Raw genomic sequence first — 14179 nt, 5'->3', positions numbered from 1 at the left:
TTCCTCTCCATTCACCAATAAATTAGTTCAAAAGGAACGACACCACTGTGACTCATCACTGTTAGAATACGGAACCCGAAACAGCCACAAATCACTAATCAACCTTAATCACGTAACAGTTACATTCGAGGGAAGTTTCGTTCGATATTGGTGAATTCAAATACCTCTGTATGAGTTTGTTAGTGGATCATTTTATAACAATAACAAATTTTAATAGAGAGATTAAACAGTGATTATGCACGATAAAATGCTAACCTAATGCAACACACAAGATGATAAAACCTATAGCTGTAACAAGACCTGCTGTATGCTTCTAAATATAAACACGATATGATTATGAATGGTTCTCAACGTATATGGTTAAGCTAATATAATACGCATGACACAGGAACTCCTTTCGCGGACATCACGGCCAGCACAAACCCGCTGGTATTCCAAGGCGTAGCGAGGACCAGTCAGTGTATTGGCCTTGTATGCGGCCCTGGGGTAACACTGTAAGCGGGTTACCTCCTGGGCGTATCGATAGGTTCACTAGCCGACAGTGCAGCTGCTCCGGGATATCTGTTTGAGTCAGTGTCCAGATGGACCCTAGTGTTACTTCATATAAATAACAGAGGGGTCACGGTCTGGGATATTAAGATTGTTTCACTAACCAGATGGAGTAACCTTAACTAAGGCTCCCTGGGATAGGTCAGATTTGGTGCCTGGACAAACATATTTTTAATGTTGCTTCTTTGTGACACAAAAACATTATTTTCAAGATTCCCGGATTAGTAGCACCTTTACCTACTCGGATAGAAGGTCTTCTGTCACTGAACAATTAGATGAATGCCTGTAGATAGTCTTGCTCTCCGGGGTACAAGTCTATTTCAGCACACCCCAGTCAATACATGTATACACAAACCCGTATTCGGACAAACATCCACATTACAGGTTAATGTACTCAAACTTCTTTTCCTCTTTGCCACTACATAAACTTGTAGCCATGGCTAAATCTTGACTTTACGAGTCACTTGTTTTCTTCCACAAATTCCTGCAGCTGGCCAGTAAAGTCACAGTTCGTGAAAGCTCTCGGGGCGCAGCCCCACGGGTTAACTTCACTGCTCTGCGTTTACTGTGATCCTTTACGTTTAGGTACCCAGCATGCACCAGTGAAGTACACTTCAGTGGTGCGCACACTCCGGTGCCTAAAGCCCATAGTCAAACATGGCAGCCTCCATGAATTGGCTTCATGTGCCATTGGGTCCCCCTCATTGTTCGACCCGTCCATGGAGATAAGCCCCTCACTTTCGGAGAAGGGCTCGGCCTCGGAGTCGTCCTCCGAGCGCGACTCGGCGTGGTCCGGGTTCGACTCGTGGTGCGTCTCCTGCAGGTACGCCCGCTTACAGCTGGCTGTTCTCGCTGGCGTCAATCAATCTCTCTCTGGGGGCGGAGTCAAAGAAAGGAACAAAATGAGACTTGATTTTCCTTTTTTGAAAGGGAAAAACTTTCCACAATTACCTTAAGACCTACCCCAACCCTGTATTTTACAAACCAAAATCTCCCACCCTTAGAGAGATAGACCAAGGGAATTGGGGAATGTGAAAGAGAGAGGGAAGTAAAGAAGGAGAATGAAAAAGAAAAAATGAATAAGTGGGAGAGATGAATGCAAGAAGTTTTTTCCTTGGGGGGGGGGGGGTTGTTTGGCGAGTGGCAAGAGTGCATTGGATGTTCATGGACATTATCAGCCAAAATTCTTGGCTAGCCATAGATCCATGCCCTCTAGTCTTAGTTCTCTAGCTTCTGGTTCTGCCAGTTTGTTGTTTTGTATATTTACTCTTTGATTCAGTGTAAGAACCCTGTGATTTTTGCTAGAAAATCAGGTTCTGCAAATCTGCTTCCTCATGTTTTTATCTGTGCACCTGGGCCCTACTTCTTGTTTCTTGTGACACAACAGTAGTTCTGCAAATGGGGACTATATTGACTTATTCTATATTGCGCTGATAAATTGCATTTTCAGAGTGTTTTGTTTTTTGGGGTAAGGAGCTGGTCTTGTAATCTAAAGGTCACAGGTTCGATTCCCAGATAGGACTCTGCCGTTGTACCCTTGAGCAAGGTACTCAACCTGCATTGCTTCAGTATATATCCAGCTGTATAAATGGATGCATCCTATGTAAAAAGTTGTGTAAGTCGCTCTGGATAAGAGCCTCTCCTAAATGCCAGTAATGTAACGTAATTCACGAAGACTGATTGCCCATGCTCACCCCCCCCCCACCTGGGGACTTCCTCAATGCAAGAGACAAGCTGCTAGGAATGTTCCATAATTCTACAGTGAATCTCTCCTGCTTCTCACCTGTGTGCTGTGTACCATCTGTAGATCACTCCCAGTATCAAGATGAAAAACCCAAAAAGTGGTATAATAAGCCACCAGTAGTGACGTCTCGTGTTGTAGCCTTGTCTTGGTGCAGCCCGGTCCCATATCTTCCCATCTGCAAAGGCAAAAAGCAGCAATATTATAGTTTGAGAGTCACACTGATGGTTCATGCCACACTCTTTTATAGGGGTCACCATTTTGTTCCCACAGCACTAATAATTTGATCTGGTTCTACAAGTCAGCATTAATGGAAACGGGTCACAGTGAGCAGTTTTACCCCATTTGACCAGTTGTTTAAGACTTCCGAACAGGACTTCACAGCTATACGATGCCTCAGTGCTGTTAGAGATGTCCAAACTCTTTCTCAGCTGGCAGGTCCCATCCCCGTTTGGTCTGATCCCAGAGGACAAAAGGCTGTCTTCTTCAGTGACGATGTCATCATCCCGATAAACCTCCACCGTCATGTCTCTGCAGTGAAATCCTGAAACTAGGCAGGTCAGAATAACCTTCCCAGGGTTCAGGGATCTCTTAGCGAATACTGCAGCTGTGGGCTCAGCTGAAATGAGAAAAAGGTAATGGAAGTTTTTTTGTGCACAAGGAAAGGCCTCTTACATATTTTTGTGCAATGATGCGTACTGTGTTACATACTTTACTTTAGATGTGAAAATGTGTACAGGCTGTCAGGAGAGCTGCATGTGAATGTATGTTCAGGCAATTTGCATTCAAATGGGAAAAAAGAAAAGGCACATGTTTGTGTGTGGGCATGTTTTGAAAGTGTTGATTTAGAGTAAAACCTCTAAACATAATGTCACATTTTAAATAAGGTACCATCCTTTCTTTTTTTTAAAAAGCCAGAAAAAAACATCATTTGGAAGTTTAAATGTAAAATACACTGGGGATGCATATTTTTTAACACTAAAAAATGGAAATTGTTTACAAAATAAAATAATGACCATCCCTATAGGGTTCACAAACTTTCAAGCAGCACTATAGTGTTTGTGTGTAAATATATAGCAATGAAAGCAGCATTAATTTAATAGGTCCACATATATTGTGACATTCTGATATCTTGATACATGGGGCGACATAGCTCAGGGGGTAAGAGCGGTTGTCTGGCAGTAGGAGGGTTGCCAGTTTGATCCCCGCCCTGGTCGTGTCGAAGTGTCCCTGAGCAAGACACCTAACCCCTAACTGCTCTGGTGAATGAGAGGCATCGATTGTAAAGCGCTTTGGATAAAAGCGCTATATAAATGCAGTCCATTTACCATTTATATTACATTGTTTCCAATATACTGCAGTGTGCTCCATTTTCTTTGGGTTCTTGGTACTTACGGGTCTCCTTGCTCTCCTTTGCTTTAAAAGACAAAATGTCCTTCAGATGCATCACACAGATGTCCTCCAGGTACTTCTTAGTTTCCTTCATGATGCCCTGGTCTCTGTTCCACTTCCTCTTCATGGGGACAGCAGATCCTGCTGAAGCCACCCACTGAAGCCTGCTGAGGTTGAAGGACAGGAAGTCTTCTCCGTTCCATCCGTACTGAGCAAAGGTCCTCGTAAGACTTTTACCAGAGTCAGGGTTTCTCTCGATCTCACAGCCAAACCTCCCCTGCAGGACGGCAGCACCTGAAACACATGGATGTACATGATGCAGTGATTATACCTGCGTGTACTGCATGGTCTTTACTTGGAATTTTAAACACAGGTACAGGAGAGATAAAAACATTTTTAAAAAGCTGAAATATAAAGGCTCTCACTTACCAGACATGTTAAGTCCTGTGTATTTTTTTAAGATGTCAGTTCTGCCTCTGTTCCAGTGCTCCGTATTACGGCGTTTGACAGAATTCCACAGAGAACTGCTTGGCTCTTCACGCATCCAATTTCTACGGGGCACGCTGTCCATGCCATTGCTACTGTAGGAGTCGACTGCTTCGCCATTGAGCCACAGGACACAAGTGAACTCATCAGAATTCACTGCAGTGTAGGTGCCCAGCAGGGAGTGAGGAACTGAAAGACAGAGAGACAGGGAAAGAGATGTCACCAAATAGGATACCAAGCAGGAGAACACTCATCCCAAATCATCCCTGGGCTAGGAGACAACATTTTGACCCCGTCTGGAAGCCGAAAAAAATAATTAAAATACACACGGACACAAGTAGACACAATGATTTATATTTAAGTATTATACAATGCTGCTGCTGCCTCTAGCTGCAGCCAGTGATGTTCCGCCTGTCACAGTGGTGAATTTATATTTTTTACGTTCTGGTATTACTGATAATATTGTAGTGAACCGTGCTGCTAGTCGGTCAATTAACGAGACAGTGGAACCGTTTCCCTTTGACAGCCAACTGGCCAATCTTTTACTTCCTGCCAAAACCGGCTTTCAGCTTCCGCGGGGTTGAGATGCCGCTTCGCACATTAAATCCGCGTTTCCTGCACACTCTGGTTTGCCCCCTCCCGCGAGGTTTAGTCATGAACTACAGTTGCGTTCACTTTCCACTGCCATGAGTATCTCTTCGATTGTGACCTCCACAGGGACGAACCGAAAACCACTGCGAAGGGAAAGGGGATGCGTTCCCCAGTCAGGGCGGGATGCCAAACCTGAACTGCCGCGCTGGGCAGCTCCTACCTTTCGATCTACTTTAATTAAACAACAATAAAAGCAGTGCAGTGAGGGAGAAAAAGAAAGAGACAACTGTAGGAGATAAAAAAAATAAATGAAATAGAGGGGGGGGGGAAGAGAAAACAGAAGTAAACCATAGCTTTCACAGAGCCACCCATGCACGAGACAGAGAGAGAGATAGATGATTCAACTTTCTTGAAACCTCGGTATACCAACTTTTTTCGGATTCTAACCACCATCGTAGCGGCTCGCATTGAGCACGTGAAAAGCGCTCTACAGGCTGCGCCACTAGAAGCCAATAGTCCTGCACTGGGATCTTAACTACTCTAATCACTGAATTAATGAATAAGTCTAATGAGTAGATAATAAATATATATACACTATCCCCCGTAAATTAATTAGTAACTGTCACCATTTTTTTATATTCTAGAAGAGTGATAAGTGCAGACCCAGCTCACATGCAACATATGACAAGTGTTTACACTTTCCCCCTTAAGAATTGTAGTTTTTCTTCGAAAAAAGCGAAAACGTTTCTGCCTATCAAGAACAAACAACCCACACACAAGTTTTTACCATTTAAAGCTTCAAATAATTAAATGACAACGCTAAATAAAATAAAAATAAAAAAAAACATTCAATATATCACAAGCATATATCCGACCTGCAAGCCAAACTCAACAAGGTAGACGAAAGCTTCTATACCTACCCGTGACAGTGCGCCAAACAATGTCCGAAAACAATAAAATGCTATAAATGCTAAACATTTTACAACACAACTTCAAGAACTATATCCACTTATCCACTCTGGTCTATTTGCTGCAAATCGCCTTCGCGAAGTCTCCCCTTCATGCTCATTCAGCGAGGCAAGTAGTAATAATGACACTAGACACTCGAACGACAGGATGGGATACGGTAAATTTATATAGACGTTCACGACCTCATGTCTATAGCTTTCATGTCTGTGTTGCTTGGGACCAATTCTGCTAAACTTCGCTGAAGAACTGCATTGCTTGGTAGAAGAATAATTATGGGCTAGGGGCTGAACGAGGAAACCCTTGACAGGGTTTCCTGTTCAGCCCACGAAGAGGTGTTTGCAGTTCACTCAAGAACCCACACGCCCACCACACAGCCAGTTTCCTACAAGTTCTGTAGAAAATGTTTGTGTCTTAAGAGGATGTTGATTGCCTTTTTCTTAAGCTTATTTTCGTATAACATGGCAAAATACAGTTTGGTAACTAGCAGAGTGTATGGGAGGACAGGTATTTTTCTTTTTTATGCAGCAGAGAAAGTATAAGTGATGGTTTGCTTGTGCTATTTTAGAATGTACACAAGGTATGCCGGTTGTTTATTCTCCATGCGCATGAATAAAGAACTTCTGATTTTACCGGTACGAACCTCAGAGTGGCTTGTTCCCTGACCGACAGTCTAGTTTTTATCTACAGCTTACAACCTCAGGCCAGAACCTAAACTGTACATACAGAGCTCTACGCTAACATTTTGTTTTCGAGGAGCACGTGCTCCCTTGTTGAAACATTAAGGAGCAGGCCAATTCACCTCAATTAATTGGTGTGCTCCTAAATTATTTTAGCACATGTCAATTTTCAGGAACAAAGCTTCTAAAATCAGAGCACTGTAGGACCCTGACATACAAAGGTATATTTAGCATCCTTTCAGTGTGTATATAACCTGAGTCATGGCTAAGCATGTCCCCTCAAACCTAGTCTTGCCAGAAAGCTCTGTGGTAGTAGGGAACTCTATGGTACCTCCCCTATAGTAACATCTCAGCAGGAGGGGGGGAAAAAAAACAGTCATATTTTTGGATACATGTTTATAAATACATTTTTTAAATACGATTTTAGTCTAGAAAACATAGTGCCTGTAGATTGCAGTGGCAGTTTCTCCCATCCCAGTGTGTAGCATTAGCATTTAGCCAGTTGAAGCAGAGTAGTTAGCATCATTTCAGTGGTGGGGCAGGGCAAAACACACACGCGACAGTAAGGGTCTGTGCAGTGCGGATACTGGGTCAGGCTGTGGTCTAAACCGGGCCTTAAGCTTTCAGAAGGTGGGTTTGACGATGAACTGGTCGGAGAGCGGTTTGACCAGGCTGAACCGGGTCACCGCGGGGGTCCGGAAGGACGTGGCCAGCTTGTCCAGCTGAGTCATGAAGTTCTGCTCCTCCTCCGGGGAGCTGCGGGTCCAGGCCAGGGGAAAATGGGTCGGAACCGCCCGCCGATCTGCAACGCAGAACCACGGACGCGGTCAGAACCATGGACACGGTCAGAACCACGGACACGGTCCCTGTGGTTAGCATTTACTGCACCTTAACAGGAACGCTAACCATATCACAACCAGAACGTCAAACTCCTTGTGTCTCCTTGCCTGGGTCTAATGATATAAGAATATTGGTTTAGTTCACTCAAATAAAACCCCTTTTCCCCAGTTGGTTTTGTCTCTATTGTGAACTAGCCGCCAAAAGAAAGAAAATATTTTTGTATTGGTTTTTGTGTGAAAACTATACCTAGACCTGACCGTTGAAGCTAGTCTCACTGTACGATTGAATCCCCAAGCCCCACCCACCACCCCCTTGCGATGACCTTGGACCCCTGCCCATTACACTGCATTACCGGCAACTTTTGCATAGCATTTACACTGCATTTATACAGCTTACTGAAGCAATGCAGGTTGAGTACCTTGCTCATGGGTACAACGGCGGCGTCCTATCTGGGAACCGAACCTGTGACCTTTAGGTTACAAGACCAGCTCCTTCACCCGTTACACCACGCTGGCCCCTCCCCCTCACCTTGAAAGAACAGCCCGCTGGGCGTGGCGGCGGCGGCTCTGGACAACGCCAGCCGCACGGCCGTGTCGGCCCCCTGCTCCGCCGTCCGCAGCTTCCCCCGCATGATGCGGTGGAACTCCGGCATCGCCACGGCAACTGCTGATCAGCGCGTGAGGAGGAAATGTGAACAGAGTGCGGTTTCCAGTTTTGCGTCCGTCGGCATAGATGCAGTATGTGCGTACTTCCCTTTCCTGTGTTGTCTGTCATTTCGGGTACTTTTATTAAAATATAAAAATAAACTGAATTTCAGTGTGATTAACCGCAGTTAAAGGCTCAGGTTTAAACCACCTTGACCACAGAAGTGCATTACAACTTGAACAGCTATTGGCATCTGTGAAATGAGGATTAGCTGTTCCACTTGTACTGCAGTTCTGGTGGTCTTTGGGTTTAAATCTGAAGCTTGATCTCCAGCAATGATAGTTTTCCCCATCCCAATGTGTAGCATTAGCATTTAGCCAGTAGAAGCTGAGCACAATTAACATTATTTCAGTGCTGAGGCAGGGGGGAAAAAGCATGCTGCAGTTGACACTGCTCGGTTGTGTACAGGGTAGCCACGGCGACGGCGTACCTGGCGAATCGACCCAGCCCGGGTGCACGGAGGAAAAATGGACGCCGCCGTGCGCTTTGGCCCACCGCTCCGTCATCACCACCTGCTGCCTCTGCACCAATGGGAGAGAGGGGGCGGAGTCAGGTCAGAGCGAGCGCTCGCACACGCCGCGAAATAATCGCTCTTGACAGGCCAGCCCCCCCGCCTCACACCCCCAGCAGCACTAAGAGGCCCACCTCGCAAACAGAGAGGAGGTTCCACACTTCACCCCCCGCCCCCCCCCCCCCCCCCCCCCCCCCCCCCCCCCCCCCCCCCCCCCCACTATTTCCCCCTTAAGTAAAACAGGTGTAATTTAGTAGATACACTTGCACTAAAGTATAACCAGAAGTTAATAACTTAACTGACAAACAGTGTGCATGTGTGTGTGCTCTGTGTGTGTGTGCGTGCGAGCGTGTGTGTGTGTGCTCTGTGTGTGTGTGTGTGTGTGTGTGTGTGCGTGTGTGTGTGGGTGTGTGTGCGTGCGAGCGTGTGTGTGTGTGCTCTGTGTGTGTGTGTGTGTGTGCGTGCGAGCGTGTGTGTGTGTGTGCTCTGTGTGTGTGTGTGAGTGTGAATGTGGGTGTGTGTGAGTGTGGGTATGTGTACATACATACTGTATATGGCTGCTGCCCACCCTGTCTGCCCATCCCTTACCTTATTCTGGGTGTACACCATACCCGCATCGAAGTCACCCTTCTCTGACTGCAGGTCCATGGTCCTCAGCTTCTGTACCAACATGTCCCCGGAGGACACCGTGATCGGGAGGGGAGGGGAGGGGGGGGGGTTGGGGGGTGTCAGGGGAAGAGAAAAACTGTGAAGACCCAGAGTTTCAGGAAAGGTAGCTCTGGTGCCATTTACACTTACAGCACCTATAACTCGGGTCTAACTCCTTGCGTTTGTTAGCAGGCCGTTTACTGTCAATCAAACTCTCGTCATGCATTGGCTGAATCAGTGAGACCCTGCACTGGTCAAGTAAAATGAAGCAGCTGCTGAAAGAGCACCTTCTTGGGAGGACAATAAATGGGTGATCTACCGATGTAAATCTAAAATGGAGTAAAGATAATGTAAAATGGAGTGGATGTTTCTTGTCACTTGATCCGTCAAAACAGCCAGTTACACAGTTAACTCGCCTCACCTGGTTTCTTGGGTCTGACTCGGTTGCTGACATTAATGAAAACAAAACCCAGCAGACCCTGCGGCTCTCCAGGACCAGGATTAGAGTGACTGGGTTAGAGTTTGGTGGTACTGAGGTAAAATTGGGCAAAGCAGTATATGGGGGGGTCACTCTGGCAGACACCCCAGGGCTGGTTGGTGTTGGGGTGCAGTGGAATAGTGACACCTTGGGGCTGGTTGGTACTGGGGTGCAGTGGAACAGTGACACCTTGGGGCTGGTTGGTACTGGGGTGCAGTGGAATAGTGACACATTGGGGCTGGTTGGTAATGGGGTGCAGTGGAATAGTGACACATTGGGGCTGGTTGGTACTGGGGTGCAGTGGAATAGTGACACATTGGGGCTGGTTGGTACTGGGGTGCAGTGGAATAGTGACACATTGGGGCTGGTTGGTACTGGGGTGCAGTGGAATAGTGACACATTGGGGCTGGTTGGTACTGGGGTGCAGTGAAACAGTGACACATTGGGACTGGTTGGTACTGGGGTGCAGTGAAACAGCGGTTTTTGGGTACTCACCACCCTGGGGTTGCTGCTCCTCTCCAGTACAGGAAGTAGGCTCTCGGTCAGAATGTAGACGCCTGGGGAGAAAGGATCCAATCACAGCCCAGTCTCACACAGCCAATCAAATTGAATTAACTGATTGATTAATGTCACCGATTGACCAGATTCAAATCACCTGGTGTCCCAGGTTATTATCAGTATTATCAGTCCTGATTAGAGGGGAAGAATGAAAACCCAGCAGTACTATTGGCCTTGAGGGCCAGATTTGGCTATCTTCGTGTTAGCGTGTGTATCTGGAAGTTGTACATGGATCCTTACCCAGAGTATTGGTAGCAAAGTTCTTCTCGAAACCCTCATTGGTCACTTCTCTCTGGCTGACCATACAGCCGGCATTATTAATCTGTCAGAGCATGCAGAGAGAGAGAAGGACAGAGAGAATGCGAGGAAGGGAGAAGGACAGAGAGAAAGAGAGGGTGGAAGGATAGAGAGAAGGAGAAGGAGGAAGAAGGACAGAGATGGAGAGGGAGGACAGAAAGGGAGAAGGACAAGGAGAAAGTGAGAGAGAAGGACAGGGAGAAGGACAGAAAGGGAGAGAGGGAGGACACAGAGAAAGAGAGAGGAAGAACAGAGGGAAGGAGAGGGAGAAGGACAGAGAGAAAGAGAAGTAGAAGGAGAGAAAGAAAGAAGGGTAAGAGAGAGACAGTGAAGCTCAGTACTCTGCTCAACCACACATATTCATTTAGAAAAGGCTTGGGAAAATAGTAAAGTGACTGCACTATACTTCTTGAGCCGCGCGATGCTCACCAGCACGTTCAGCGACCTGTACCTCTTCTTGAATGACTCGGCAAATTCCCAAACCTTCCGAGTCTCAGACATGTCCAGGAGATGGATGTAAACGTCCTGAAATTAAAAGCGCCATGCAGTAACGATCAGAGGGGAATCTGACCAAACTTCCTGGGTCGCTGCTTTTACTCTGGCTGCCCAACGATAATGGATGGATCACTTCTGTCCGATGGAAATCCATAACACGCTACAAAAATTCAACCCAAGTGAGAGTGTAAGTACAGGGATTTACTACTGTTCAAAGTGCACCACAGATAAACATTTCAGGTGATCAGTGGTACAACTGCAAAGGCCCCCCGAGTTTGGATATTTGTGGGGGGGGGGGGGGAATGAGAACACAACATTCAGCCAATCAGGGAAGGTGCCTGTGTATCCATGGTGATTTCATGACCAGGGCCGTGAGACTTACTTTGTTCCCAGTCTCCCTGCAGATATCGTCCTTGGCCTCCTCCGCTCTCTCCCAGTTCCTGCACACCATGTGGACCGTACCACCTGAAAAGAGGTGGGGGTGGGTGGCGAACGTAGACCGCCAACAATTTACAATGATGTCACATTGCCAAAGAAAAAAAAAAAAAAACTTACACAGGCTTAGATTCACACACTTAGATCACATGAACATTCTATCTCACTGACTGTGAGCTCCTTGCTACAAATCTTTTTTTAAATTTTTTTTTTTTTACATGAAACCCTATGGCCCCGCCCCGTCCTTCCCCAACCCAAGTGCTCTGCCGCGGGCGTGAGCTCTGACCCCCCCACCCCCACCCCCACCCCCACCCCCACCCCCACCCCCACAGACCTCTCTTGGCGATGGCGATAGCCGCCGCTTTTCCGATTCCGCCGTTGGCTCCGGTGATCATGAAGGACCTCCCCGCTACGGAGACGTCCAGGTCACTGTCCACAAAATGGGCGGAAGCGGCCTCAAAGCCATTCCTGCAAACCAGCAGCGATTTAAATAAAACCACAAGTCGGAAAGTCTCAAACACTGGAAGCAAAGATAACGCGCTTTCTACAAGCTAAAGTAAAACCACAACAGAGTGAACCATGCACAGAATCAGATAGGCATTTACTGCAGTTAGTGAACACTGTACTCTGAGGTTAAAACAGCAACAAACAAAAAAATTCCCTGTAAGAACACAGTGATCGAGAAGCATTCATGTCCACTCTCTTGTTTTTGACTTAGTCTCTATCTCCCCACCACACTCAGTTCAGTTTTGTGACTTAAAATTAAAGAACATTCATTGTGATTACTATTCGTTTTTTTAAAAAAAGATAGACGTGGGAAAGGGGCTTGTTTCAGGAAGTTCTAACAGCCTAGCCTTCAGTGTTCGACGCTGGATGCAAAGCGCAGACGCTTTCAGTCGATGGGATGTTATTTTAGGGTACCGGACTCATTTCTGTGAATCAATGAAGTCAGTCGCCGATCCCGCGTTATTAATCAGGTTTCAGGCACGAAAGCAGATCAGAGCACGTGATAGCCTCCATTCGGGGACTAATCTCACCGATAGTCGGGCAATTACACGCTGACGGAGAACCGTTGTAGGCTACTTCTGTGTCGTTGGCATTTCTGAGTCATGTCTCACGACTTTTGTCAGGGGTCACATCGAATTGGCACCCAAAACAAACAAACAAACAAACAAAAAATGTCTTCATAATTACATTACATTCATAATCTAATGATGGAAAGAGTTGTGGCATAGATTGTTCTTAGTAAATACAAACTCTCTTTGTGCTGTTATGTAGAACAGTCCGGTTCGTAAGTGTTATGCACGGATCTTAATTCCAATCGAAAAGCAGCTGGGCATCATAATCAGTCTTTGATTTGCTTGCCAAACTGTAGCTATTAACTCCTTTAATTTGCGCAGTAAAATTTGGAAAATTTCAAACACCTTCAGATCATTTTCACCCAAACGTGGCCATGCAAATTACCAAATTACAACTGTGCCAGAACAATACACTGCAAACAAAACTAACGTCCTTAGTGAGAGGAACGCCGAAGTTCAGTTGCTAGCGCTCTAGTTCCCAGAGATTTTTTAAGAAGTTATCCTAAAGAGATTAACGAATGACAAAACAAAAATTCAGTCTCAAAATGAAAATGGAAGAATACCTCTTATTTTGGATGTTTAGCCCAATTACCTTGTATATTCATGAATTCCTTTTAAAAACCAGATTATGTTCCTATAAAGAGACATTGCAAATCTACAAGCACTTCTGCCTTGCACACGCGCTCCTATAACAGTCACGTGGTTTTCGGAGGTTGATATTTGGATGGTGCTTGCTGCCATCTAGCGATCACACAGCACTGTTCAGTTCTTGAGCCGCAAAAAACATACTTTTCCCACTTTCGTCACGCCGCCCAATAAATCTAAGTTTGTAACGGATCCTTTCAATCTCAATTCTTTTTCAGCAGGCGCGTCCGCTCACTGTTTTTGACAACGGCCGTTAGTTTGCTTTTTGCTTTACTTTTTTGAGGACAATTATTTATCTGACTGCACCTATTAAGATATGTTATTGGGAGTAAAAGGGGGGAAGAAATTGAACATTTCAATTCTGCTTACATTTCACATAAAATGACACCGGTACATCATCTGGAATAGGCAAGCAAATTATTATTTTGTTAATAAACTATTATAACAATTGCTAATTCATTCCAGTCAAGGTTCTCGAGTATATTGCCCGTATGGACCCGAATAATTTCCACATTCAGCTATTTAATATAATGACTGTGCACACAGTTAAGGTTTGGATTGATTCGGCTAACTGCTTCTGGTTCGTTTTTCTGGGCCCAACATACAGGGAGAATAATATCAACGATACCGCTAACTCGCACGCGAGACACCTTGCTCCACAGGTGCACAACCAATCGGGTGTCTGGAATCCTGTGACGCGGGCGGCGCAATTTCCCTGTGGATCTGCGCGAGAAGGAGGCTCCATAACTTTCTGTTAAGTGAATTCTGGGAAGGGCAACTATGCCCACGTACGTGTTACTAGAACTGTGCGAAATGCGAAGAGGTTTATAACAAATTGTACATTACAATACTTTTCTCCGGAGGACGTCGTTCGCACTGCGGTCACATTTGTAAAATGGTAGGTGTCTGTTACTTTGTTTCACCTGGAATACGTGTTCGCCATTTCGCTCGTCGCGAGTTGAATGTAATCAAACACAAGTCTCGACAGGTTTCTGCACCTGTTCGCACCAGGTGACATTAAGTTTGTTATACGAATACGCAGAGAGGACAGAAGGAAGGAGGACAGACGCCAGGTGTCTGAGG

At 45.8% G+C, this 14179-nt stretch overlaps 3 protein-coding genes across 11 annotated transcripts in view; 1 reads left to right on the top strand and 2 right to left on the bottom strand.

Moving 5' to 3' along the window:
* Positions 1-14179, bottom strand: part of LOC118229590 (major histocompatibility complex class I-related gene protein-like) — a 42935-nt gene that overhangs the window by 7621 nt on the left and 21135 nt on the right. Inside the window, exons 3-6 of one of the 5 annotated variants that reach the window (XM_035421678.1) lie at positions 3686-3976; positions 2631-2909; positions 2333-2468; positions 53-1422 (exon numbers count right to left, since the gene is read on the bottom strand). The exons of 2 other annotated variants lie outside the window; for them this stretch is intronic. In XM_035421678.1, coding sequence (XP_035277569.1) covers positions 1383-1422; positions 2333-2468; positions 2631-2909; positions 3686-3976 — 746 coding nt within the window. In that variant the 3' untranslated portion in view covers positions 53-1382. Of the gene's footprint in view, positions 1-52; positions 1423-2332; positions 2469-2630; positions 2910-3685; positions 3977-14179 lie in introns of those variants that run through there. 2 more of the 5 variants (XM_035421674.1, XM_035421675.1) reach the window with 2 other exon arrangements.
* LOC118229592 (dehydrogenase/reductase SDR family member 12-like) lies at positions 6789-14057 on the bottom strand. Of its 5 annotated transcripts, none has more exons than XM_035421685.1 (10): positions 12428-12498; positions 11707-11840; positions 11320-11402; positions 10872-10967; positions 10386-10467; positions 10084-10144; positions 9050-9155; positions 8381-8471; positions 7774-7911; positions 6789-7207 (listed from the first exon to the last, which is right to left on the bottom strand). In XM_035421685.1, the coding sequence occupies exons 1-10, from the start codon at positions 12481-12483 to the stop codon at positions 7029-7031; spliced, it is 1026 nt and encodes a 341-aa protein (XP_035277576.1). In that variant the 5' UTR covers positions 12484-12498; the 3' UTR covers positions 6789-7028. The 5 variants fall into 5 exon arrangements, with proteins under 5 accessions (XP_035277576.1, XP_035277574.1, XP_035277575.1 ...); XM_035421683.1 differs by lacking the exon at positions 12428-12498 and adding an exon at positions 13044-13157 and having other exon boundaries at positions 6790-7207; positions 7774-7908; XM_035421684.1 differs by lacking the exon at positions 12428-12498 and adding an exon at positions 14020-14057 and having other exon boundaries at positions 6791-7207.
* Positions 13468-14179, top strand: part of LOC118229606 (AP-1 complex subunit sigma-3-like) — a 55708-nt gene continuing 54996 nt past the window's right edge. Inside the window, exon 1 of the mRNA XM_035421717.1 lies at positions 13468-13994. Within this exon, the coding sequence (XP_035277608.1) occupies positions 13992-13994 (3 nt within the window). The 5' untranslated portion in view covers positions 13468-13991. The remainder of the gene's footprint in view (positions 13995-14179) is intronic.

This window comes from Anguilla anguilla, chromosome 6 (assembly GCF_013347855.1).
Source record: "Anguilla anguilla isolate fAngAng1 chromosome 6, fAngAng1.pri, whole genome shotgun sequence".
NCBI classification, from domain to species: domain Eukaryota; kingdom Metazoa; phylum Chordata; class Actinopteri; order Anguilliformes; family Anguillidae; genus Anguilla; species Anguilla anguilla.
The sequence above is the reverse complement of the archived record's forward strand: the minus strand, read 5'-3'. Positions and strand labels throughout refer to the sequence as shown.

Excerpts from the sequence above, each read along its gene's own strand:
- LOC118229592 (XM_035421682.1), bottom strand. The coding sequence starts at position 13,099 with ATGTCTCTTTATAGGAACATAATCTGGTTTTTAAAAGGAATTCATGAA. Across the intron at positions 11,841-13,043 it reads GGAATTCATGAATATACAAG|GAATGGCTTTGAGGCCGCTT; the intron begins GTAATTGGGCTA and ends GCTGGTTTGCAG. Across the intron at positions 10,145-10,385 it reads CTTTGCTACCAATACTCTGG|GCGTCTACATTCTGACCGAG; the intron begins GTAAGGATCCAT and ends CTTTCTCCCCAG.